Source organism: Benincasa hispida, unplaced genomic scaffold (assembly GCF_009727055.1).
Source record: "Benincasa hispida cultivar B227 unplaced genomic scaffold, ASM972705v1 Contig403, whole genome shotgun sequence".
In the NCBI taxonomy this organism is placed as follows: Eukaryota; Viridiplantae; Streptophyta; class Magnoliopsida; order Cucurbitales; family Cucurbitaceae; genus Benincasa; species Benincasa hispida.
This window is the reverse complement of record NW_024064837.1, coordinates 189,285-213,645: the sequence shown is the minus strand read 5'-3', so window position 1 is coordinate 213,645 and position 24,361 is coordinate 189,285. Positions and strand designations below refer to the sequence as shown.

The 24,361-nt window shown below is 35.4% G+C and overlaps 1 protein-coding gene and 1 non-coding gene across 6 annotated transcripts; one reads left to right on the top strand and one right to left on the bottom strand.

Annotated features, from left to right (window-relative positions):
• Nucleotides 1–800: 800 nt before the first annotated feature.
• On the top strand, nt 801–906 carry LOC120069469. Its single transcript, XR_005479548.1, has one exon. It is a non-coding gene; the product is annotated as a small nucleolar RNA R71 (small nucleolar RNA).
• A 14,078-nt stretch (nt 907–14,984) lies between these two features.
• Nucleotides 14,985–19,695, bottom strand: LOC120069464 (transmembrane protein 45B). Of its 5 annotated transcripts, none has more exons than XM_039021233.1 (4): nt 19,401–19,695; nt 18,398–18,808; nt 16,948–17,437; nt 14,985–15,075 (listed from the first exon to the last, which is right to left on the bottom strand). In XM_039021233.1, the coding sequence occupies exons 2-3, from the start codon at nt 18,742–18,744 to the stop codon at nt 16,960–16,962; spliced, it is 825 nt and encodes a 274-aa protein (XP_038877161.1). In that variant the 5' UTR covers nt 18,745–18,808; nt 19,401–19,695; the 3' UTR covers nt 14,985–15,075; nt 16,948–16,959. The 5 variants fall into 5 exon arrangements, with proteins under 5 accessions (XP_038877161.1, XP_038877160.1, XP_038877157.1 ...); XM_039021232.1 differs by lacking the exon at nt 14,985–15,075 and adding an exon at nt 15,145–16,087; XM_039021229.1 differs by lacking the exon at nt 14,985–15,075 and having other exon boundaries at nt 16,213–17,437; nt 19,401–19,692.
• Between the last annotated feature and the right edge of the window lie 4,666 nt (nt 19,696–24,361).

The window sequence follows — 24,361 nt, the reverse complement described above, 5'->3', positions numbered from 1 at the left end:
AGCAATCATAATTTGGTTGTAACCGACATATCCATCCAAGAAGCAGTAGTAGTCATTTTCTGCTAGGCAGTCTAGCATCTGGTCGATAAAAGGCAAGGGGAAATGATCCTTCTTCGTCGCCACATTCAGTTTGCGGTAGTCCATGTAGATTCTCCAGCTAGTGATGGTTCTCATCGGTATTAGTTCATTATTTGCATTTGGGACTACCGTCATCCCTCCTTTCTTTGACACACATTACACGGGGCTGACCCACGTGCTGTCGGTGATTGGATAGATAATCCCTGCGTCCAACCATTTAATTATCTTCTTCTTCACGACCTCTTTCATCGCAGGGTTGAGTCTGTGTTGATGTTCGATCGATCCTTTTTTATTTTCCTCGAGACGTATCCTGTGCATGCAATATGGGGGGCTGATTCCTCTAATGTCTGCTAGTGCTCAACCAATTGCTTTTATGTACTTTTTCAGAATGCTCAGCAGCGCAATTTCTTGATCTTCTTGAAGTGCAGAGGAAATTCTTACTCATAACGTTTCATTTTGCCCCAGAAAAGCATACTTCATATGGTTTGGCAAGGTTTTCAGCTCTACTGTTGGTGGTTATTCCAAGGATGGTTTTTGTGTTTTTCTTTCTTTATTCATTGTCAGCTTTTCATCTTTGGTTGTTGTTTCCCGATCGCATTGTAGGTTACTATAGATGCAGTCACATCCTGTGAACCCTGAGCCCTGATTTCTCTACTTAAGTATGTTCCCTACTGAGACCAGTGTGGTGAGTAGGTTGATGTCCAAACTAATGAGTAAATGGTAATCCGTGATTGGGGAAGTTCTTGACTAATCCTTTAAAGCACTCCCATGCAGCACTCAAGGTTTCAAATTCTTCCTGCTCGAAGTTCATGATCTCTCTCCGCCTCCTTGCGTTTGTGGTGGGTGGGAAGTATTTCTACATGAATTTCTCCACCAACTTTTCCCAGGTTGTGATCTCACCAGGCTCCAAAGAACTTACCCATTGCTTTACGTCGTCACGCAGAGATTCTGGGGTGATTCCAGGAATCACAAACGAGTTGCACGTCTCCAGGAAATGTTTCATGTGGGCGTGAGGGTCTTCTCCACGAGCACCCCCAAATTATCCAGTTGTTTGGGGCATTTGTAACATCACAAATTTCATCTCAAATCTTGTCCCATCTAGCGTTGGGTATATGATCCTTGGTGAGAAATCATACAACCCAGGAGACGCTTACTCCCGCATGGGACGCGTACTATTGTTTTCCATTATGATAGGATTTTGCACAGTGTGGGCTAGCTGTTGAGCTAAGTTTTGATTCACTTGTTCGTCCGCCATTTGTTGTTGCCTTAACCTACGACGACGATTAGATCGATTTCTTCGTCAGAAGGTCCTTTCAACTTTGGGGTCGTATACAAGTTCAAGAGTGCTTTCCCTGCTCATACACGTTTACAAGCTTCGGCTTAGCTCGTAATACTCCCTCAGCTGAAGTTTTCCTATAAAAGATACAAACAAAATTTCTTGTTAGTTTTGTTGTTGAATCCCCGACAACGGTGCCAAAAACTTGTTCGATGATTTCATGATTCGAGCTTAGGAGTGTATTGTATAAAATAACTGGAAAAATAAGTGTAAACATGAATGATGCGTTGATGCGTTTATGATGCGTTAGTAATGCGTTGATGCGTTAGTGATGTGCAACAGGACGCTTGACACTCCTCTATTGATGTTCAAGTTTTCCTAAATCAGATCCAAGTATAAATCCAACTTAGGTTCCTGGTAAGTCCAGGGTCGAACTTAGGGATTCAGATTAAAGCTAACACAAACCTTGCGTTGTAACTGTTGTAGAGATATCCTAAGTGTATGTAGAAAATGAGTTATTTACACTAAGCTGTTGTGTGTGTGTGTGCAAAAAGATACAAAAGGGTCGAGTAGAGAATGATGGGTCATGTGAAAATGGAGTTTGATGCAAGTGATATGCGTCGATCTAAGTTAGATGTACAGGAACAAGAATATGATGCGAATGAGATGACTTGTTTATCTTTGTTTATGCGTTAGACTCTATTCGACACTTCTCAATGCAAATATAATATAATACCTATCTCTAGGATGTATGCGTCAAACATAGGGTGCAATAAAATGCAAGTGCGTCTATCTCTAGATGTACTAAGCGTTTCTAACTTAATGCTGGCTTACTTATTCTCTCGAATAGTTTAAGCTAAAGATGCTTTTACCAATTGATTTAGTTAGCTTAAGTGTTCAAAATGGAATTTTGCATGAAGTTATAGATGCATCCAATATAAACAAGAAATAAACAGTGGCAAAGTATGATAGAACAAATATGAGAATTTATAAAGAAACTGATTGTCTTTACAAAACCAATACTTAATCAAATGAGAAGATGAAAGAGATAAGTAAGATGAAATGAAAAGAGTCAAGCCACAGAGTACAATCTCTTGTCCTCTTTGGCTCAATTCTAGTCGTGTACAACCACTTGTGGAAGAATTTGAAGAAATGTCTCTCTCGAGCTCAGCTTCCTCTGCTCCTTGATTGGCGATAGTGGTGGTTCTCTTCCCTCTTATTCTTCTCGGCACCACAGCACAGCTCTAAAGATCTAAGATTCTAAACTAAGACTAAGCTTCAGAACTAAAAAAAAAAACTCCCTCCATCTGGTGGGATTTCTTCTATTTATAGGCGTCGGTCTTCTCCAACTTGATGATAAGCAGCATTAAATTCCATACCCTGGTCAGCCGCCTAACACTCAAATGCTTTTCAGACGCCGCCCGCTGCAAGTGCCCATGCTTGCAAGTGGTGATTTGACACAAACAGCCTGAATCAATGAATCTTCCTTGCGTTGAATCCCTCCGACGTATGCCTCATGCGTTAGACTTTGCCTGCAACACTTTTCTTAATCATGCATTAGCCTTTTGTTGAGATCTTGCAATATCATGCATTAGTGCCGCAGTATTTTAGCAATAAACATTCCTTTGCATGAGTTTGATAGTGTTCGAGTAATTCCATGCATTTTCTCTAAAAATGATGAGATTTTCTCATTAAAGACCCTAATTGTTCCAACTTTTGAGCCACAATAACTTGTATTTCTACAAGTTATCAAACTTGCAATCAAATATTTGGTAATCGAGTGACGAAAGACACCTTACATGTCCGTCTACTAGAAGAAAAATACAAGGAGTTGGAGTTTGAAAATGACGAGGATGTTGTGAAGATCACATTAGTCTACTATACTGAGGTTACAATGATGGGAAAGAACAAACAGAAAAATGCAGTGGACCTTAAATGTTTTAAGGACGTTCAAAACATAGAGTACTACAATAGTCTAGACTGGGGTACCATTATTTGGGAGAGGACATTCGATGCCCTAAAGTCTGCATTGAATGATAAGAGTAGTCTATACAAGATAAAGGTGAAAGGAAATAAAAATTACGTCATGAAGTACTCTTTGCGTGGATTTCCACAAGCGTTTCAGGTAAATTTGCTTAACATAATAATCGTATTGTTTGATTTAACATTACTATTGTTCTTACTACATGTTAAATTTTATTTAGGTATGGACATATGAGATCCTAGCTGGATCGATAGCTGGGAACATTGCGGAGCGAAGGAGCAAGGTAGCTTTGCCTCGCATATTACGATGGCCATGCTCCCACTCAGTGTCCTTCAAAGTACTCGAGAGAGAGATATTCCAGTCTAACAATGTACGTTTACTCTATGCATAATATGTTTATTTGGTTGTTAAATTGACACTAACCAATTTACTGAGTCGTTAATGCAGATAAAGGTTAAAGAGGGTATTGTCATGACAGACGCTGAGAGGGAGTTTCAGGATACCCCCAGTGGACACGACCTATATTTGATCTAGGTGCCAATGATGATAGTGTTGAAAGTGGCATAGGTCGAGTAGTGGGGGTAGTTCTGAAAGCCATAGTGATGATCATCGTGGAGGTAACAATGATGAATGTGGAAGGGTGGAGGAAGGGGATGAACACGAGCATTCTGAGCACGAGGATGCCGAATGTGGAAGGGTGGAAGGAGGGACATACTCACCTAGTGGTGGGGGACGTATGTGAAAGGACGAGTTGAACCCACCTAATTTCCATCTTGCGAACTCCCATAGAGAGTGATCTACGGATGAAGAGTGTCCTGAGTGTGCTGCCTGCAGGGAGGGAGCCTATCCCAACGATTCTATTTATTCGTACTTGTGGACCATTAACAGCTCACTATCGAGGTTGGATGGCCGTATATCGAATTTAGATAGTTGAGTATCCAATATGGAGGAAAACATGATAGACATGAAAGGACAATTGTTGGCCATCTTGTCATTGTTGCAGTCTATGTGCAACGTTTGTATTTACTATCATTTTATGTCTTTACGTGTTTAGTTTTTACGTGTTCGTGAACTCATCATTTTACTTTACTAATTGAAGGGTTCCACGGTGAATGAGAAGACGACAAGGTCACCCATCCCATCTCAAGATCCCGATACCACTGATGCGACTCCCTCTGATACTCCCATCACCCTGTAGAGCCTCAAAATACCACCACTTCACCTACTCCCATCCCCCCTCTAGAGCCCGATACCATAACATCACCCACTGACGTCGAACCTATAGAGGCTGGTGTCCCACAAACAGAGGCCGACATGTCTGATTTACTCACCATGCCACATACAGAGGCCGACATGTCTGACATCCCAGAGGCTGACAATTCTAGTATTGTTACGACTATAGAAGAAGTTACACTAGTCAGTAATTTATTGATCAGTAATCTTTGTTTACATTTTTATATTTATTGATGAGTAATTTTTCATTATCTGTTTATGTAGAAATCTTAAAGAACTACTTATAAGAGGAAAGTTGTTGATAAATATACACCTCCAGCTCAAGTAAAGAAGAAAAGTGTGGTTAAGTATCTTCTCCCAAGTTTCGCTACATCACTATCCAGAGCGATCGTCACGTACAATGTAGCACATGACGTTCCATTTAATATCTTTACAGAAATGATGGGATGGATCTCAGATGAGAATATCAATAACGATGTTCAAGAGGATTCCTTTAAACCACTTGCCAAGCAATTTTTCAAGGAATTGATTGAACCGAGGTCGTAGGTCGAGTGCGATGTAAGTTTCCTAGTCTTGACTTCTTTACATTTGGATATCTTATACTTTTACTGACATAGTAATTTTTTTGTACAGACCATAAATACTTTATTTCATTTTATGAAAGAAAAATTTTATACCCGACCTGACATATGCATGCACAAGTTCACCATCTTGCCAATTGGTGTAACAGTAAATTTTGATATATTTTGTTGTGCAGAGTCATTTTACTATGGTATATTTCGTTACTTAACTTCTCATTTTATTTGGCAGAGTCACCTTAATGCTAGTGGCGGGGTATTTAAACGAATAAAGAATAAGACAAGACTGGAGGCTGCCCTACATGGGAGGATGAAGACACGTACAAGGACTACGTCACCAGTAAATTCGATGTCAAATGGGCAGATGTGGATTTCGTGTATATGAAAATGAATATCAGTGAGCACTTGATGGTCCTTGCAATGGACATTAATAGAGGTCATATATTCGTGTTCGATTCATTTCCGTCGTACACACCAATGACAAAGCTGGTGAATTGGCTGGAGCCATTGACTGTCACAGTACCATCCCTACTTCACAACTGTGACGTGGATCATTCAAAGCTGGACCTATCCACATCTCCTTGGAAAATCTCGTGACCTATGAACACCGAAATACAGCACGGATCGCTTAATTGTGGCATCTTTGCAACAGAATTACTAGAACATCTGGTGACTGGTGTTGATCTGTCTGTAATCAATCAAGAGAAAATGAGTTAATATAGAACGCAGTTAGGGTGTCAATTGTGGGCGAACACTCTGTATTTTTTATGTGTATAAAACATGTATTTTCTATTGTCTTTTTTATGTATATAAAAACATGTATTTTTTATGTATATAAAAACATGTATTTTTTATGTATATAAAAACATGTATTTTTTATGTATCTAAAACATGTATAAAATAATTTTATCAAAGTTCAAAGTTCAAAAGTTCAATATTATACATTTTATCAAAATATGTATAATTGAGCTACTACTCTTTTCATTATATCAATGGTATATAAAACATTATATCAAAGTTCATTTTGAGAGAGCAAGACTTTGAAAAAATAGAGTATGTTACAAGATGAAGATTGCTATTATAGAAATACTCCAGCTTGTTATTGTTTTTTGTTTACAGAAAGTATGTTACAAGATGAAGTCTGTTACAAGATGAAGTATGATACAAGTATGAAAAACTCTTTTTTGGGGCCTGATCAATGGTATTTCTAACACATACCAACAGGCCATTACAAGATAAAGTTAGTTATAAACTAAACTAGATGAGAGGTGTTTGTGTCACGGTTTCTGGCATTTTCAGTACGTCGCACAATTGTGAGTGGTTCGCTACAATTTTGGCGGTTATGCCCATAATTCCCACACCGACCACATTTCATTTGTCTACAAAATTCTCCTCTGGATGGTATTCTTCTCACTCTCCGTCGCCCGACTTATGCCACAAACTTTGGAGAAAGGATAGTCATTTCTACATATCCAGGAAGTCTCTTCCATTCAAATATGTGCCCAAGTGGATTTATAGGCTCCGCATACGTAGTCATTAGAGAGTCCACTGTATAAAATCAACTGCAAAGACTCTGAAGGGGTATATTTCATTCTTTGGCAGCAACAATTTCATGCGAACACGGGATACCAAGTGAGCCGAATTCCTTACACGTACATTCTTTTGTGTGAAGATTCACAATACTGTCCAATCGGTTATCTCGCACGTGGACCCGATAACAATCAATAGGATCAACCCAATATCGTTTGCCCTTATCAGCCTCACTTGCCAATCGAGTTTCATAGTAGTCAGAGTGCAATGTCATTCAAGATGCCCAGTAATTCCTCCGTTCTTAGAACCACGATTGGAGCATTCCTCTAACATGTTCAATCAAGCATACTATGGGAAATAATCGATACTCTTTAGTTAACAAATTGAAACATTCTGCACTGTTGGACGTCATGTTGTCATATTTTCATTCTATTTGGTAAACCCGTGCCCACCTTTAAAGACCGATGTCTTCCAAATATTTCGTGAAACACAGTCTCGAATACTACGGAGTTCGTCCTATTTTGTCTGGAACTCTGTCATGCGAAATGCCCTTGCTACATCTCTAAATATCCCAACAACCGTGCTATCCTTAAAGTTTATAATAAGATTTTGTTCTATGTGCCACGTGCACAATCCATGAAATGCCATGGGAAAAAATGCACGAATAGCATTGTTGATAGATACCATCCGGTCAGACACAAACAACAGATTATCGGGTTCTCCGATACTACATTTCAAGTTCAACATAAACCATTTCCATGATCAATCAGTTTCTTTGTCCACTATTGCATATGCTAGTGGGTATAATTGATTGTTCCCGTCCATAGAAACCGCAATCAATATGGTGTCTTTGTATTTTCCTTTTAAGTGTGACCCATCAACAATTATCACAGGCTGACAGCTTGCGAAATACAAAGCCCTAATTCCATAAATATATACTTGAAATGCACTTCATCGTCAAGTTCGATCTCAAACACTGTGCCCGGATTCTCTATTTTTAACGCTTCTCCATAAGCATGTAGTATGGAGTATAAGTATTCTAGAGTACCTCAAGTGAGATCATATACGGGTTCCCTTGCACGCCACGCTTTATCATAACTTATGTTCACGCCATAATCCCTCCTCATATCCTCAACGATATGACAAGTTTTATAAATAGTCCTATTCCTGTGAACTTATCTTTAATCAACTAACCAACAACCATAGCAGTTACTTGTCTATTATCGTGATTCAGAATTCCAATGGAATATGTATGTGAACTGCAGTACTTTGTGATCTTGAATATATCAGACCCTTCCATTTTCACTATACGAAGGCTCCACTTATAAGTATCCCCAATAAATTTGACAATAAACAAAGATTTGGTTGACTTCTTGACCCTAAATTCAAAATTTTTGTTGATAGACAAAATAGATAATCGCATTTTCAAGTCCTTTTTACTCAAAAATAGTTGACCAACTTCAACGTCCTCTGTCCTAGATGAATAGGTACCAGGCATAATCAACTCTACCCTATGACTTGAAGACACAGATGGTAGAACCACTGAAGTTGCTGTAGAACGACGCACATCTTCATGATCACGATCCATTTCATTCAAACCTATTGGTTGCTCATTAACATCCACTGAAGGACCACAACTTTTCTCTAGATGACCACAATCCATATAGTCAAGTCTAGATGATCTCTCATTACCAACAACTGAAGTACTGCCCAATTCTGAATTCAATCTTTCTGGATTGGTGTGATCGTTGTCTAGTGATAATGTTGATGGTACAGTGTTGGTAGACAATGGAATATCATCCTCTTCCTAACGAAACTGATATGATTCCTCGTATTGTCTGTTCACAGTCGTATCATCATAACTCACATTTCCAAACCCCATTCTAATATTTTTGTCCTGATTCGATTTTAGCATCACAGATAACTGAAATTCACTAAGCTCTTTTCGGAAAAGAAGGAAGCGAACATCATCATCATTCCTTATGTATTTTGGAGGGGCTTCATATTCAAGCTTATATTTAACTCTCAATAAAAGATCAAACTCGAAAGAACTAACATTTGTAACCCTGTAAATGTGAGATTTAAGTTCTTCATACTTCAATGTAACATGCATAATGATTCCTGTCAACTCTCCCCCTATATACGAACTTTCATTCTCATCCCAATCACATCCATATCGAATAAGTAGACACTTTTCTGTCATTCTACAAAGCAAGAGAACATTTTTTATTAAGTTGTACAAGCAATTAAAGTGTACTCTCACTCTCTCTTAATCTCGCTCTCTCTCTTAATCTCGCTCCCTCTCGTAATCTCGCTCCCTCTCGTAATCTCGCTCTCTCTCTCTTAATCTCGCTATCTCTTAATCTCGCCCTCTCTCTTAATCTCGCTCTCTCTTGATCTCGCTCTCGCTTAATCTCACTCTCTCTCTTNCTATCTCTTAATCTCGCCCTCTCTCTTAATCTCGCTCTCTCTTGATCTCGCTCTCGCTTAATCTCACTCTCTCTCTTAATCTCGATCATGCTTAATCTCGCTCTCTCTCTTAATCTCACTCCCTCTCTTACTCTTGCTTTCTCTCTTACTCTTGCTCTCTCTCACTCTCGTTCGCTCTCTCTCGTTCGCTCTCTCTCTCCCAATATAAAATTTTGTAATGCTATCTTTCCAGAAATAACATAGCAAAAATAATTAAACAGACTCAAAATAATGAAACACCTTTCTAAAAACCTGTTCCATTTTAGAAAAGTCTTATCTTGGAAATCCCCATTTGAAAATTTTCTGTTCAACAAAACACCGTAAAAAACCAGAGAAGTAATCACCATTGAAATGGAGTTTACAATTTAAAGAAATCACCATTATATTGTGTTTAGGTATTGATTTGAGGCTTCAGTCGTGAAAATTGTCAAATAATTTGTACACTGACGACCAACCACATCAAACCAAGGAATCTTAAGCAAGAGCGAAAGTGTTTAATCAAAGAGAGCGAGACTTACCTCGTGAGGCACTTGTGAGGGAAATTAACATAATTTGGTATGGTGATGATGTCAGCAGAGGGTCAATTGACATTATTTTTTAAAAATGGGTCATTTGACATTTTGGACCCAAAAAATGGGTCATCCGTAAAAATTTCCCAACAAATCTCTCCCTTTCTCGTTCTCTCTCTGGTGATCCCCCACTCTCCCCCCCCCCTCTCACTGCGTCCTTTTTCTCCTCCAGTCACCGCATGACCCAGCCACCACTTTCGACCAGCCGTACCTCTGGATCCGACCCTCATGCAGGAGTCATCCGTCAGTCATTCGCCAGCCTTCAGCCGCTCGTTCGCGCAAATCTTGAGCCGTCTGCGAAGCTCAGCCACCATTGAAGCCTCGGCCGCCGCTCCCTCTTTTAGCACCGTTCGAGCCTAGCCGTCGTTGACTCCTCCGTCAAGCCTCAAGGCCCGTCTCTTCGCGACGTCCAGATCTATCGCGCCTCCTCACATCATCCGGTGTCACACATTTTGGCTCATCTCAGCCACGCCGCTCCGAATTTCAAGTTTTCGGATCTGCTCGCCGTTGGTCCTCCTCTCTTCCAATTGTTGTCGTCTTCCGAACACTGCCACAAGGTTCGTTAGTTTTGGAATAAGATCTAAATGATTTTCTTGGATTTGTTGAGGATCTTGAATACCCAATAATGTGTTTAATTATCATTTCAATCATGATTTTGGAGGTTGGATTTGAAAGTTTGAACAAGTTTAAAAGGCCTTTAGCGTGCTGTCAAGCAGAGTTAAAGTGTTTTCGGCAAGAATTTTAGTATGATTTATGGTTTTGTGACTTGTTCGGTTCAAGTATAATTTATACAAATTAAGTTATTAAGTTTTGTTGCTGATTTTGACGTGATTGAATGTTGAGGAGTATGAACTTAAAGGTTAAAATTTATTTTGATTTATGTACGGTTTTAAAACAAAGATTGTAGAGATTAAAAGAGGATTGGTTGCTCGAATAATTTTTTGGGCTTAAATTCAACATTTGGAGGTGAATTCGAATCGGACACAGCTTAGATAAGATTATTTGGAAATATTTGGTAATATTTGGGTGTTTGGAATTAGGCTTTAGTTATTAATTTTAAAGCTTGGTTTATATTTAGGCTTGATTAAAGATTCGAGAATTTCACAAAGATTCAATTGCTTTTCGGTTCGACTTAATATTAATCTTACTAATGGAATTGTCTACGTGTCAGGCAACGAAATTTAAGTTCTTATTCAAGACTCTGAGGTTGTTGTATAGAATTGCATGAGAGTAAGTAAGTTGTTCTGATTATGTATGAAAGATGTTATGAATGCTAGCAAGAACTTCAGTATTGTTATTTATATGAGCTTTTGATTGACCTATGGTATGATGAAATGTTATGAATGCTAGCATGAACTCTAGTATTTTTATTTATATGAGCTTTTGATTGACCTATGAGTATGATGAGATGTATTTACATGTTATGGGACTATGTTGTGACGCATGTGATATTTACGATAGTAATAGTTACCCTTACTGATAGTTAGATACCCACCAGAGGTGGTGACGTCCTTCGAAGTTCACCAAAGGTTGTGTTTCCTTCGGGATTCACCAGAGGTTGTGTTTCCTTCGGGATTCACCAGAGGTTGTGTTTCCTTTTGGATGCACTAGAGGTGGTGTTTCCTTTGGGATTTTTCAGAGGTTGTGGGTACTTTTAAACTATGTTTAGGGATGTCCATTTACCCCGTGGGGCCGAGGCCCCACAGGTACCTGCCTCCAACAGGGTGGAGAATCCCCGATTAGATGGGGAATGGGAGAGGGAGCTAGAATAATTTTTTTTTTCCATTGGTAATGGGGACGTTTTTTCCATTGGTAAATGGGGACGGAGACCAGGATTATATTCCTCGTTCCCGCCCCAGTTCCCCGCCTCACCCCGATGAATATATTATATAATTATTATTTATATAATAAATAATAATAATTATTATTATTATTATTATTATTATTATTATTTTATATAAAATGTAGTCATTTTCTAATTTTCATTTCAATCTTTTCCTACTTTAATATATTTCTAAATTGTTTTAACATTTAGACTTTTCTACCTTAAGCCATAAATGTTGTAGTATTTAAATGGAAAACTTGACTATGATATTGTCATATTTAATTTTTGACTTTTAGAAATTATAGGATTAAATTATATTTTTACACATATAATAGTATTATTTTTATAATGAATTTTATACTATTTTCTTTGAATGAAAAAATTTATTGGAAATAATTTATAAATAATATAATTTTATTTGGTTGAGAATAAACAAAATTGCTAAAATGACTATATTAAAAAAACAAATGGGAAAATTTTCCCATAGGGAATCTGATCCCCGCGAATTCCTTGTCTCGATCCCCGTGGAGAATTTTGCGAGGACGATGAATGAAATAGGGGGTCGGGCATGGGGATGGGGACGGGGAAGTCTTTCCCATCCTCGCCCCGTCCCGTGGACATCTCTAACTACGGTAGGATGAGTTCATATATTCATTATTTGTGTTTCATGAAAACTAGAGGATTATGTTCGTCCCACTAGAGAATGACATCTAGAGGACATAGATGGCTAGCCCGATCCTAGTAGTGGGGTTACTTACTGAGTATTCTATACCCATCCTTTCTCATATTTATTTTTCATGTAAGGTTAAGGATGCATCGACAAATGACATGTGGAATCCATAATTGAGCTATTGGGATCAGTCATATGCTTTTGTTCATGTTTTCAAAAATTTTCTATGATTTAGTTTATTGTTTTGACATTTAAAACTCGCAGTTTTGGTATTTGGCTTTTGCCCTTTAAAGTTTTTTCTAGATTGGTTTTATGATTTTGTTGTGGGTACTCTACTACTTGAAATTTTGGTTATTTAATTTTAATGAGATTATTTAATTTACGCTATTTACTTGTTTTTACTAAATTATGAAAGAATGTCGTTTGGATTTTATGCATGCATGTCTATAGTAACAACCTAGCTTGAGTCATAGGGAGTCGAGACGTTACACTCTCGGCCAACACTTTGCGTTTGACATTGTCCCTGATGTCCCTGCCTAGACAATTCTTTCATGTCATCGCTCGGCCAACTCACACCATGCGTCCATCACGGACTTGTCGAGCACAACACCCATTGTTTGATGTGTTGGCCGCATACTCCACACCAACGCATGGTGTCTCTATGTGTTCAACACTTAGTCAATAAGCTCGCCTAACCTCTAATGACAATGTCATTGCCTAAGCTTCAAATGGCAAGGCCGTTGTTTTGCACACCTTCATCCCAATGCATGAGATCGACGCATGCTTCCCACACTTAGCCAAAATTTTGTCTCCTTAAATCTCACTTAACTTCAATTTATGTTTTAGCCTTTAAGTCTAGTTTTCAACACTTAAAGCATTTTCCTCCTCTTTTATCCTTCTTCAAGCTTCCTTATTAACTAAGTTCTAATCTAATTCACTTAGATGAAATTTAGGAGTTTACACATCCTCCATAGGTATGTTTATTATTGTTAAAAATTTACTAAATTCTATTTGGTTCATAGATGTCTAAAAAAATTCTATTTTGATCTAGCCTTTAGAGGTGTATAGCAATCAGTTGGAGTCGATTTTTTCAACCAAACTGCCATTGAACCAATTATAGTCAGTTTATTAAATGTTCAAACCGACCTCGACCGTCGAGGAATGCAAACCTGTAGCTGATCAGTTTGGTCGGTTCAATTCTTTTTTTAAAAAAATCAAATTGTCGATTTGAATTTTTTCCGAACCGACGTTGATCAAGCCTTTTCTATCCTTCGATCGACTGCCTTCAATTTTTTCGGTTTTAGTTGGTTGACTCGATTTCTTGATCTATCATGCTCATCTCTACTAATCTCTATTGAAATCCTTAAACTTACAAATTATTTTATTTTGATACATACAAATTTAAAACATCTTTTATACAAATTTAAAACATCTTTTAGTTTCTAACCTTTAAAAATAAGTAGTTACTATTCCATCTTTACCTTTATTTCTTTTTTTTCTCTCTCTCTCTTTCTTTGTTTCTTTGTTTCTCCTTTTTTTTCTTTTAATTGCATACCTAATATGCATGTTTATGTGGGGTTAGTGACGCTATATAAAAGAATCAAAGCAATGATTAAGTAAACAAATATTATATAAAATAGTTGAAGCAAAGATTAAGTAAATAAATATTAACATAACACCAAGAAAAATCTTCTTCAAATAAATAAAATAAATAAGTAAGTAAGGCAACAAAAAAACAAAATATTAAAACTAAAAGTTTATGAATCATAATAATATTCAAGTTCAAACCTTTATTTGATTGATTCTTCGATTTTGATTTATCGAGACCATTTACAATAAAAGCACGAGGAGAGGTTATGCTATCAAGGGCAAGTTCAATTTCATATAACTCAAATTTTAACCAAAATCAACTTCCATCTACATGAGAAGTGGTTGAAAAGTATACAATTAGAGAAGTCCATAGGACAGAGAGCCTTCTCCGTCTCCGTCCTTGCCCCCATATTCCATTTCCCGTTCCCGTAAATTTAAATTTTCCATCTTTATTTTTTTTTAACAATTTTTTATTTCAATTAAATATATTTTTTAACAATTTCTTAAACATTTCCAATACAAATTAATTTAAAATAAATGATTATCAATTTTACTAATAAAAACATTAATACACATGCAATTTGAAAAGATATAATTAAAATGCTAGATTATGACAATTTATAAAGATTAAAATTCAACAACTAGAATATCCTATCTTAAATATTACAACATTTAAGGAATTAAAGTAATAGAATCTTAGAACTAAATGTAAAACATCAATACTATCCTAGATAAAGTCTACAATAGATATACATATATATTATATATATATATATATTTATAATACACAAAAGTCAGAGCTGGACGGGACCCGGCCCCAAATTTTAAACATGGAAAAAAACTTCTCCATTCCTCGTACATTCGGGGATTCCCCTCCTCGTTCGAGACGGATTCCCACAAGGCCTCGGTCTATGACTTTTTTAGACATCTCTATATATTATCCACTAGATCGATTGCAAATTGAAATATCTTTTTAAAAGAAACGGTGAATATAATCCCCAATAAAATGCTAAATTCTCATAATTTGAAAAAATTAAAATTCAATAACTAGAACCTCCTATTTTAATATTACAACATCTAATAAATTAAAGTAATAAAATCTTAAATAATTAAAACATCCTTAATTATCCTAACAAAATCTACAATATACATATTCTACAAAATATAATTCTTGTTCCCATCTCCAGATTGTAAATGTGAAAAAAAAAAAAAAAAAAAAAAAAATTCTCCATTCCTCTTGTATTCGAAGATTCCCCATCCCGATCGCGGTATCCTGACCCACAGATTTTTTTTTTTATTTTTTATATATCTATATATCATCACTAGATCAATTGCAAATATTAAAAAAAACGGCGCTTCCATTGAAAAAGAAAGAAAATGTACAAGAACATACAACAAACACCAATTCCAAACACCAATTCCCATGACCAGCAAAAAAAAATCCAACATCATGATAAAAACATGCATACATGAGGATGTACATATGCGTGTACACATATATATTCACCGATGGATTCAAAACTTTTGTTGATGAAGACTTTATAACTCAGTAAAAATTTATAGGATTGTCAAAGGAAGGAAAATTTAAGAAATAAATAAAAGGAATGAAATTCAAACCAGAGCTCAAAAGGGATTGGAAGACGTTTTTACCATTAGACTAACTAAAGTTATTGATACTTTATTAGTTTTTTATATATATATTATAAAATGAGCATAAAGTTGAGAGAAGCTCGAACCCTCAGAACCCATATTAAACCATGAATATATTAATCTCCCTCCATCTCTAAACAATTATTCTTTTCAATTTTTATCATGTTCGTACTCATCAAAGAAATTTGAATTTCATGTGTCCACAATGTTTTTCCCCTTTTGGATCCAACAAAATAGAAGGAATATTAGTATCCTTGTACACTTGACCTTCAACATATAAGCACTGAAGAGCCGTAAGTTCACGTTATTTTTAAATGTTATTATTAAGATAAATAATAAATAGAGGTGGTATAAAATCGTATATATGAAATTTTCAAAATGAAACTATAATTTTCAATCAGGCCGTCAAAAGAAAAAAAAGTTATAAAACTAGACTATCTTTGCCATTGTCACATGATAGCAACAAGACCCTGTAAAGTCATCGGAGAATGAGCATAAAGAACTATTTGCCTCAAAATATTACAAAGTAATCTGTAAAAGGACACAACTGCAACCTCTCTTTTCTTCCCCATCTCTTCATTTCCTCCATTTTTTTTGGTGGTTTCATTCTCATTTTAGTGAAACTCACTTTTACCCTGTATTTAACCCAATGAATTATTTCTTCAATTTCAAACTTTTAATTTCATTAAATTTGAATAATGATAATAATAATAATATCTTGAATGGATCAAGTCTAGAGAAAAGAGAAAAAATGGGCAAATTGCAAGAACCACTCTTGAATTATGATTGTAGTTACAATTACACTCTCAAATTTTCAGTTGTAAAAATTGGGCCCCTAAATTTCTACAAGTGTTAAAATTGGAACCTCGAGCTTATAATAATTGTTGAAATTGGACCCACAAGATAAAAATTTGAACCCTCAAACTTGTACAAATGTTACAATTTATACAATTATGTAAGCTTGAAGATCCAATTTGAACTAATTTTAACACTCATTTAAGTTTGAAAGCACATGTATAATTGCAACTACCACCATACTTTAGGGGTAATTTTGCAATTTACTAAAGAAAAAAAAAATACATGTGATTAGCTTGAGCATTACTGGGATGTCTTTGGGATGTATTTGGAAGTGCTTCGAGGATAAGTACATCTAGTCCTAAGCACTTAAGTACAAAGTATTTGATAAATAAATAATTTTTTTTTAAAAAAAAAACTATGGATTTTGCCTTCTTAAAATTATTTTTTAAAGTGCTTTTAAGTCAAGAAGCCAAATGCACTTTACAAGTATTTTCTCACAAAGCATTCTATAAATGTTTAAAAAAATGCACTAGCTTGTCAAAAGCACTCCAAAACATAATATTGTGGTTCCATATGAACAACTTTAGTCACGTGGCATGAATTTCTAAATGAAGCTAAAGAAGTTTTCATGTAAGAAGCAAAACTAGAAGTCGCCTAAAGAATCCTACAAAGAGAGAAAATTTTGATGCAAACATACCGGGATTACAATTTAGTCTTGGATGGCATTCGAACTTCTGAGGTCGGATCGCCCGTACTTCGACCCTGCAAAGCAGTAAACTCCAACGACTCCACCAAGAACTCCAATGACCATGGAAAAGAGCTGGAAATTTGCAAGGAATTCACCCCTAACCTCACTATCTTTTGAGTGACACATGACCATCATATCATCCTTGAGCTCACAACCATCAGGCATCATTGGACCATACAGAGTGAAGGCTGTCTGATAAAACCAAAGCCCCTGAAGGGTGATGGCGATACCGCTGCACACGTCAACTGGAAAGCTGGTAGGTAAAATAGCTCCAGCAACGGTTGACAAAATGCAGAGCCCTATCAAGAGGACAAGGATAATATGGTAGTAACCTTCAAGGCCTTTATGAGTAGTTGAATGAAAGTAAAACAACAGATACTCAGCGCAGAATGCCGTGGCAGCAATCAGACAGAGTGCTTCATCTGGTAGACGAACAAATCTGAAAAGAAAGTGGTGAGAGTTGAATAATCGGCTCTTTTTTAGAGAAAACTAGTGGTTAAGACAGAGTAAAGGATAAACTGCGCATATATTTAGAAACGGATGGTTAATAGCTCAATTCAATATTTGAATACTAGATTAAAAGATTATGCAAATTAGACATGTCCCCTCCCATACAATATAATCATCCATTTGTCCACATTTCACTTCAAATTCTGGATTACAAGCTCCAACAAACTGATAGATACTAGAAATTGGGAAAAAAAAACGTGTCTTTCCAGCGATGTTGGGGAGGGGACACAACTTAAAATACGACTTATGTACAAGAAACTGCTATCTTTCTCATCCCCGAACTTCCATCTTATATGATCTTTGGGCTATATTTTCATATCAATTGTTTTTCATACATGTGTTACTTTACTAATAAGTGAAGTTGATTGTATGAGAACTGCAACGAAAGCTACGAGTTAGATCAGATACTCACGGACCTAAACCTTGGTATCTTCATCTAGAATCTATGATAACTTATTCACTCTCCTGAAGTAAACAAACTACTCCACGACCAAGAGCAAAAGTTCATGAACCTTTATTAAATCAATTCAGCAAAGATAAATCTCTCCATGGCACGTCTACTGTCCTTGTCCTTACGGGTTTAAATTCCTTTCGAAAAGAATATACCTGATACTTTCCACCATCAATTTAATATCTTATCCAGTTATGGCTTGTATCCCTTCATATTTCTATTAAACTACCATTCGATTCAAAAACTAAGTTATAGTATGTTTAATCTCATATGCATATTTTTAAAAGTACTTCTGTTTTGAGAAAGAACCAACAAAACTAACTCAAGCAAAGTAACTAAATTAACTAAACCCAACTGATCTAAACAAAAATAGTAAAAACAGTTTATTGAAAAAGTTAACACTCCAAATGCTTTGCTCATGAAACAAGAGTGAATTACCTGGACTTTTCAGAGAGCAAAGTGATGACTCCAAAAATGAAGAACATGAGAAGCATCCCCGAATGTTCAAAGTTGTTCATGTGCGAAGGGTTCAAAACTCCATTAACGAAGAACTTAAGATGGGTTGAATACAAAAGCTCAATACACAAATCAATGAAACCGCCAATGACAATAACATAAAGCTCTAAGTATTTGAGTTTTCCATCGAATCCAGGCATAGGATTCCACACACGAACGCGAAACAAACTGGGATTTGATATGTACCGAAGCAGAGCACTCCATACGTGCCAAACACCAACCAGAAGAAACAGCGTCCCTGGAAGAACATGGCCCTTAAAAGATCCCATATCTTCAAAGCGCTTTTACTACTCTATTCCTCCGTCTTCTTCACTTCTACCAGTAAAACATGTTCTGTTTTCCCCTCGAAAAAACACTTCCATTCAGTAAATTAACACAGAAACTTCCTCAACTCTTCTGAATAATTCGTGAAATACTTTGCGAAAGCAAGTAAAAGTACCAACAATTCTCGCAAGATATAGCAAGACCACAGAGCATGAAAAGAAGAGCATTATTGAAGCTAATAATTGAAGAAGAAGACAGAAAAACCTATTGTTTGAAGGCAAAATAAGAAACGCTTTAGAAATTGATTCTTCTTGAAAAAGATCGCTAGTCTTCCACTTGTTTGGTCAAAATCGAACGATTGAAAGCAACTTTCAGTATCGCAATGATGGACAGAAACGAAAAAAACAGATCCACAACTGTGACAAAATGGCCAGAAGTAGCAAAAAACCAAATCGAGTAGCTCAAATAACACAGCAGCCATGGCAAAAGCAGAAACAAAAGAGGTGAAACAGAGAGAGAGAGACACAGAGAGAGAGAGAGAGAGATTTCGTATTTGTGATGATAAAAATCAAGTAGAAATGGATCGAAACTAGAAAAAAGAAGATCGATGAACGAAAATGATGAAATCATCGATTGGTAATGATGAGTGGAAAGCACTAACGATTGGATAATAAGGGATTGAGAGTCGATCCCACCATGCGAGGCCTTGTTTGTTGCAGAAGCAGCAGCCCTTTTGCGGTCCCCGAAAAAGGCTTTGGCGCACCGAACACAGAGAAAAGGAAGAGAGAGAGTGACGTGGTGGAAAGTGGCGTTGACGATGGCTGCAAGGTGAGGATCTGATTCCGCTCCGCCGCTCCTTCTCAAACTTAACTAAATCGTCCAAATTACAGTATAATGAAAATGGTGTAATGATAATAGAATTTCATTTTTGGATCAAACTGTAACAAGCCTTTTAAACATAATTAGATGGTGATTGTGTAATGTTATCGTTACTATTTGAGCTTATATAATAATGTTATGTTAACCTATGATGAAAATTGATATAATCGTAATAAAATTTTATTGATAGATCCAATTATAATGAACTTGAATCGCAAATATAATTTGATTAATTTTAATTGTATTTACTTAAAAAAAGTTATGAATTTTGTTAATTTTATTATTATCTCTACCTCTGTCTTTGAAGGTCAAGCAGTAACAGTAATGATATATATATCAAAATTGACAATTTTTCTGTTATAACAATAATAATAATGGTAGCCGTAACGGTAATTATAGCAGTAATAATAACGATAGAACATAATTTTCATATGCAATCAGATTGAGTACTCTTTATTCATAAATCAAATTGTGTTATTTCATTACATATTTGGATGTGGGACCCATGTGTAGCACAAATGCAGAATACAAGTAAATAACACAAAAAATAATCGAATGAGAGATCGATCTATTACGTTTTCAGTGGGATAAATGTGGCCTAATAGTAATAGTAACAGTAATTATAGTAGATTTGTGCTTTGTAAAATTATCCTATGGTAACAGTGACGGAAACTTACTGTAATTTTGAAACACAAATCGTTTGATCATCGTCCACTCGTCAATCAATTTGTGTTTTATTATTACATATTGGGTAGTAGACTCCATATGTTAGTCGAGTACGAAACACAAAGTAAACAACAACAAAGGTAATTTTCATTGAGGCGCACTTTTCAAATTATCATTCTTTTATTACTCTTCCCTTGGTGTAAACAGGGCCTTATATTAAAGTTTCAAAATACTATTTTGGTTTAATTGATTTAAAATAAGATTTAGTGCTAACAAAGAAAAACCTAAAATGTTATTTTCATCCTTATATTTGAGATTTGTTCAACTTTGGTCTATGATTTATCCAATTTTAATTCATGTACTTACAAATGTTTCATTTTGGTCGTACTTTTAGTTGATCTTAAATTTAGTAACTCGATTGTTTTTATCAAAATTAGCTAAATAATAACAATCATTTGTGTGCAATAAAATATAATATGTGAATATGTTTTCAAAGTTCATAGTGAAAATGTTAATAGATAATGATTTTTAAAAAAAAAAAAAATCAATAATAAACTAAACAAGTATAGAGACTAAATTTAAGATTTTATATTAAGTACAATGATTAAGATCAGACATTTGAAATTATATGGACTATAATTGAACAAGCTTCAAAGTATATGGATTAAAATGGTATTTTTAACCTTTTGATCTTGTATAGTTGAATTTTGTCCATGTAATTTTATATATCAATTTTAATCTTCTTACTTCTAAAAAAAATTTAATTCAGTTCATACGATAGTTTAAAATGTTATTTTAGTCCTTGTACTTTAAGAAACTAAATTGAGGATTTGTTGAAAATACAAGAAATAAAATTATACATTTGAAAAATGTTGACTAAAATTGAACAAACTCTAAATTACAGGGGCCAAAATTAATTTTAACCCCTATTGAAAATCAATTTTGGTCTCTAAAACCTTTCATAGAAAAAAAGTGATTATATAAATCTTTAAATTTCGTTTATAACGATTTAGCTAATTTACGTGTACAATTTCAAATTTATAATAATTTTAGTCCTTGAATCTTGATGTTTTAACAATTTAGTCTCAATATTTTTAAATTTATAACAATTTAGTTTCTATCATGAAAAATAACATGTAACTGATTTGTCGATTTTGATCATGTAACAACTTGTTTATTATAATTTATATACAAACTTAAACCTTAATCAATTTTATTAATCTACCTATGTAAGAAAATTTATTAATTCTTAATAAATCCAAAATGTAAAGTTAATAACTAAATTAATATTTAGTAAGGTCCATTGTTACCAATTCAGAAGTATAAATCATTGTAAACTAAAATTTAGGAGGGTATTTGTTACTTCCACGAAAAATCATAGGTCAATAGTGATTAATTTTAAACTGTAGTATCAAATCCATGTAAGTTCAAACAATTATGCCAACATAGAACTAATCCAGTCGCCACAAAGTGTGTATCATCAACCAGAGTAGATGTTCTAATCTTCCACTTCACATCATTATTTAACTAAAAAACAATTAGCAGGTGGAATTCAATCATTCATGGCTCAACCATATACTTTTTGGTTGATAACGGGGTCTAATTGATTGAACTATCATTGAATTAACCTGTATTGTAAACTTTAATTTAAATTATTTAATTCGTTTGTATCTTTACACCCATTTTTTTTTTAAAAAAAAGAGTCTAATTGGTATGTTTTATGATAACTTTTAAAAGTGTGATATAAGATATTATTTAAAGATACTACTATACTGTCAGTGAATAATAGTTTTGATGCATGAAATGGTAGTAGTCACACAATATTTGTTTTGTTCAATAAGTATATATGGAAGTTTCAAGTTCCTAAAGTAACGATTTGTTCCTTATTTCATATTTGTTGCTTCAAATTTTTTAAAAATAAAATTGTTCCGTAATCATTTTTCCAAACTTGTTCAATGAATTTTAAGAATTTTATTTTTTTTAAAAATGATGTTATTTTAATAATTACTAACAAAAATAAGGTTTGGTAGAAAATATTGTAAAAAATAGGTGTTGTAATCGTGTACCCGGTACATGATTACAACTCAATTGTGTACCGGGTACACAACTACCTGAGACCTAACACGCGCAGACTGCCACATGGACAGTCATGGACAGTCATGCAGCATTGACCAGGTAATCGTGGACGGGGTCCACAATTCTCCTAAGTCATGTACCGGACACGCGACTTAGTGGTCCTTAAACCCGTGCCCTTCCTCTTCTTCGTCCGATCCGAAACGTTTTCTTCCTTTTCTTCCTCTCACTATCATCGTTTGCCATCTCACCACCGTCTGCCGTCTCCGATATTGTTGCTGCAGCCACCACCGTGAGTCGATCTACCCTCTGCCATCGTGACCCGATCTACCTTTGTGGCCATCTGCCATAAGTAAAAAAATTTCTTTATTTTTTTTTTTTTTATTTATGTATACTTTATAGATAGATTTATGTATGATTTGGGCTGATTTATTTATATGATATGAGCTGATTTATGTATAGATTTATGTATAGTTTATAGATTTGGGATGATTTAATGTATTAGATTTGGGTTGATTATTTTTTTATAGTTAGACGGTTGAATTTTTGTAATCTATACTTTATAGATTTGGGATGATATATGTATAAATCTGTATTGTTGTATTTTTCATATAATTATATTTTTTTTTATTTACTTGTGTTTTTAATGTAATTTTGTTATGTAATGTAATTTGAACTTCTTAGGTAATGGAGCCCGGTCCTTCTAATCTTATACAACTATATCAACAAAATACCCATCGTTCACAATCAATATGGGATATGCTTGCCTCTTCGGTGACTCCGAGGTTCCTTAGAATTTACCACAGCCCCACTGTTATCACAATAGAGTGTGATCAGCAAAGACATATTTAGAACAACTTCCAAATCTGTAAGAAACTTCCTAAGCCAAACAACCTCTTTAACAGCTTCATAAGTGGCTACGTATTCGGCTTCCATAGTAGAGTTTGTGATGCATCCCTGCTTGATGCTTCGCCAAACTACAGCTCCTCCATTCAGAGTGAACAATGGCCCTGATGTCGATTTTCGAGAATCTCTATCAGCCTGAAAGTCATAGTCTCTATATCCTGTAAGGATCAAATCCTTATCTCTATATACGAGCATATAGTCCCTCGTTCTTCGAAGATACTTGAGAATCATTTTGACCGTCGTCTAGTGATCTAATCCTGGATTGGATTGATATCGACTGACAATCCCTATGCATAGAAAATGTCAAGTTTAGTACATAACATTACATACATGAGGCTTCCAACAACCGATGCATAGGAAATTCGTCTCATTTTCTAAATCTCTTGAGGTGTCTTAGGACACTGTTCCTTAGACAAAATAATTCCACGCCTGAAAGGTAATAAACCTCTCTTGGAATTCTGCATCGAATATCTGATCAACATCTAGTCAATATACAATGCCTAAGACAAGGCCAACCTTTTGTTCTTACAATCCCTCATGATCTGGATCCTTAGAACAAACTGCGTCTCTCCCAAATATTTTATTTGGAATTGGGCGGCTAGACATTTCTTAATGTTAGTCAGAAAACCTACATCATTCCCAATGAGTAGGATATCATCCACATACAGCACAAGGAAAGCTACTGAGTTGTTGATGATTTTCTTGTAAACACAAGGCTCATCAATATTTGATCAAAGCCAAATGATTTGATCGCACTATCAAATCTAATGTTCCAAGATCTAGATGTTTGTTTCAGTCCATAAATAGACCTATTAAACTTGCAAACTCTGTGTTCTTGATCTGGATCAATGAACCCCTCTAGTTGAGCCATGTAGATGGTCTCCTCAAGATTACCATTCAAAAAGGTCGTCTTGACGACCATTTTCCATATCTTATAATTATAAAATGTGGCTATGGACAGGAGAATCATGATAGACTTCAACATGACAATAGGTGAGAAAGTTTCCTCATAGTCCACTCCCTCGACCTGGGTATAACTCTTTGCCACAAGTCTAGCCTTAAAGATCTGCACCTTTCCATCTACACCTCTTTTCCTCT

What these genes read in the sequence shown, in the direction of transcription:
- LOC120069464 (XM_039021233.1), bottom strand. Translation starts at nt 18,744, where the DNA reads ATGGGATCTTTTAAGGGCCATGTTCTTCCAGGGACGCTGTTTCTTCTG. An exon ending in TTGCTCTCTGAAAAGTCCAG is followed by an intron (nt 17,438 to 18,397) that starts GTAATTCACTCT and finishes CTTTCTTTTCAG; the next exon opens with ATTTGTTCGTCTACCAGATG.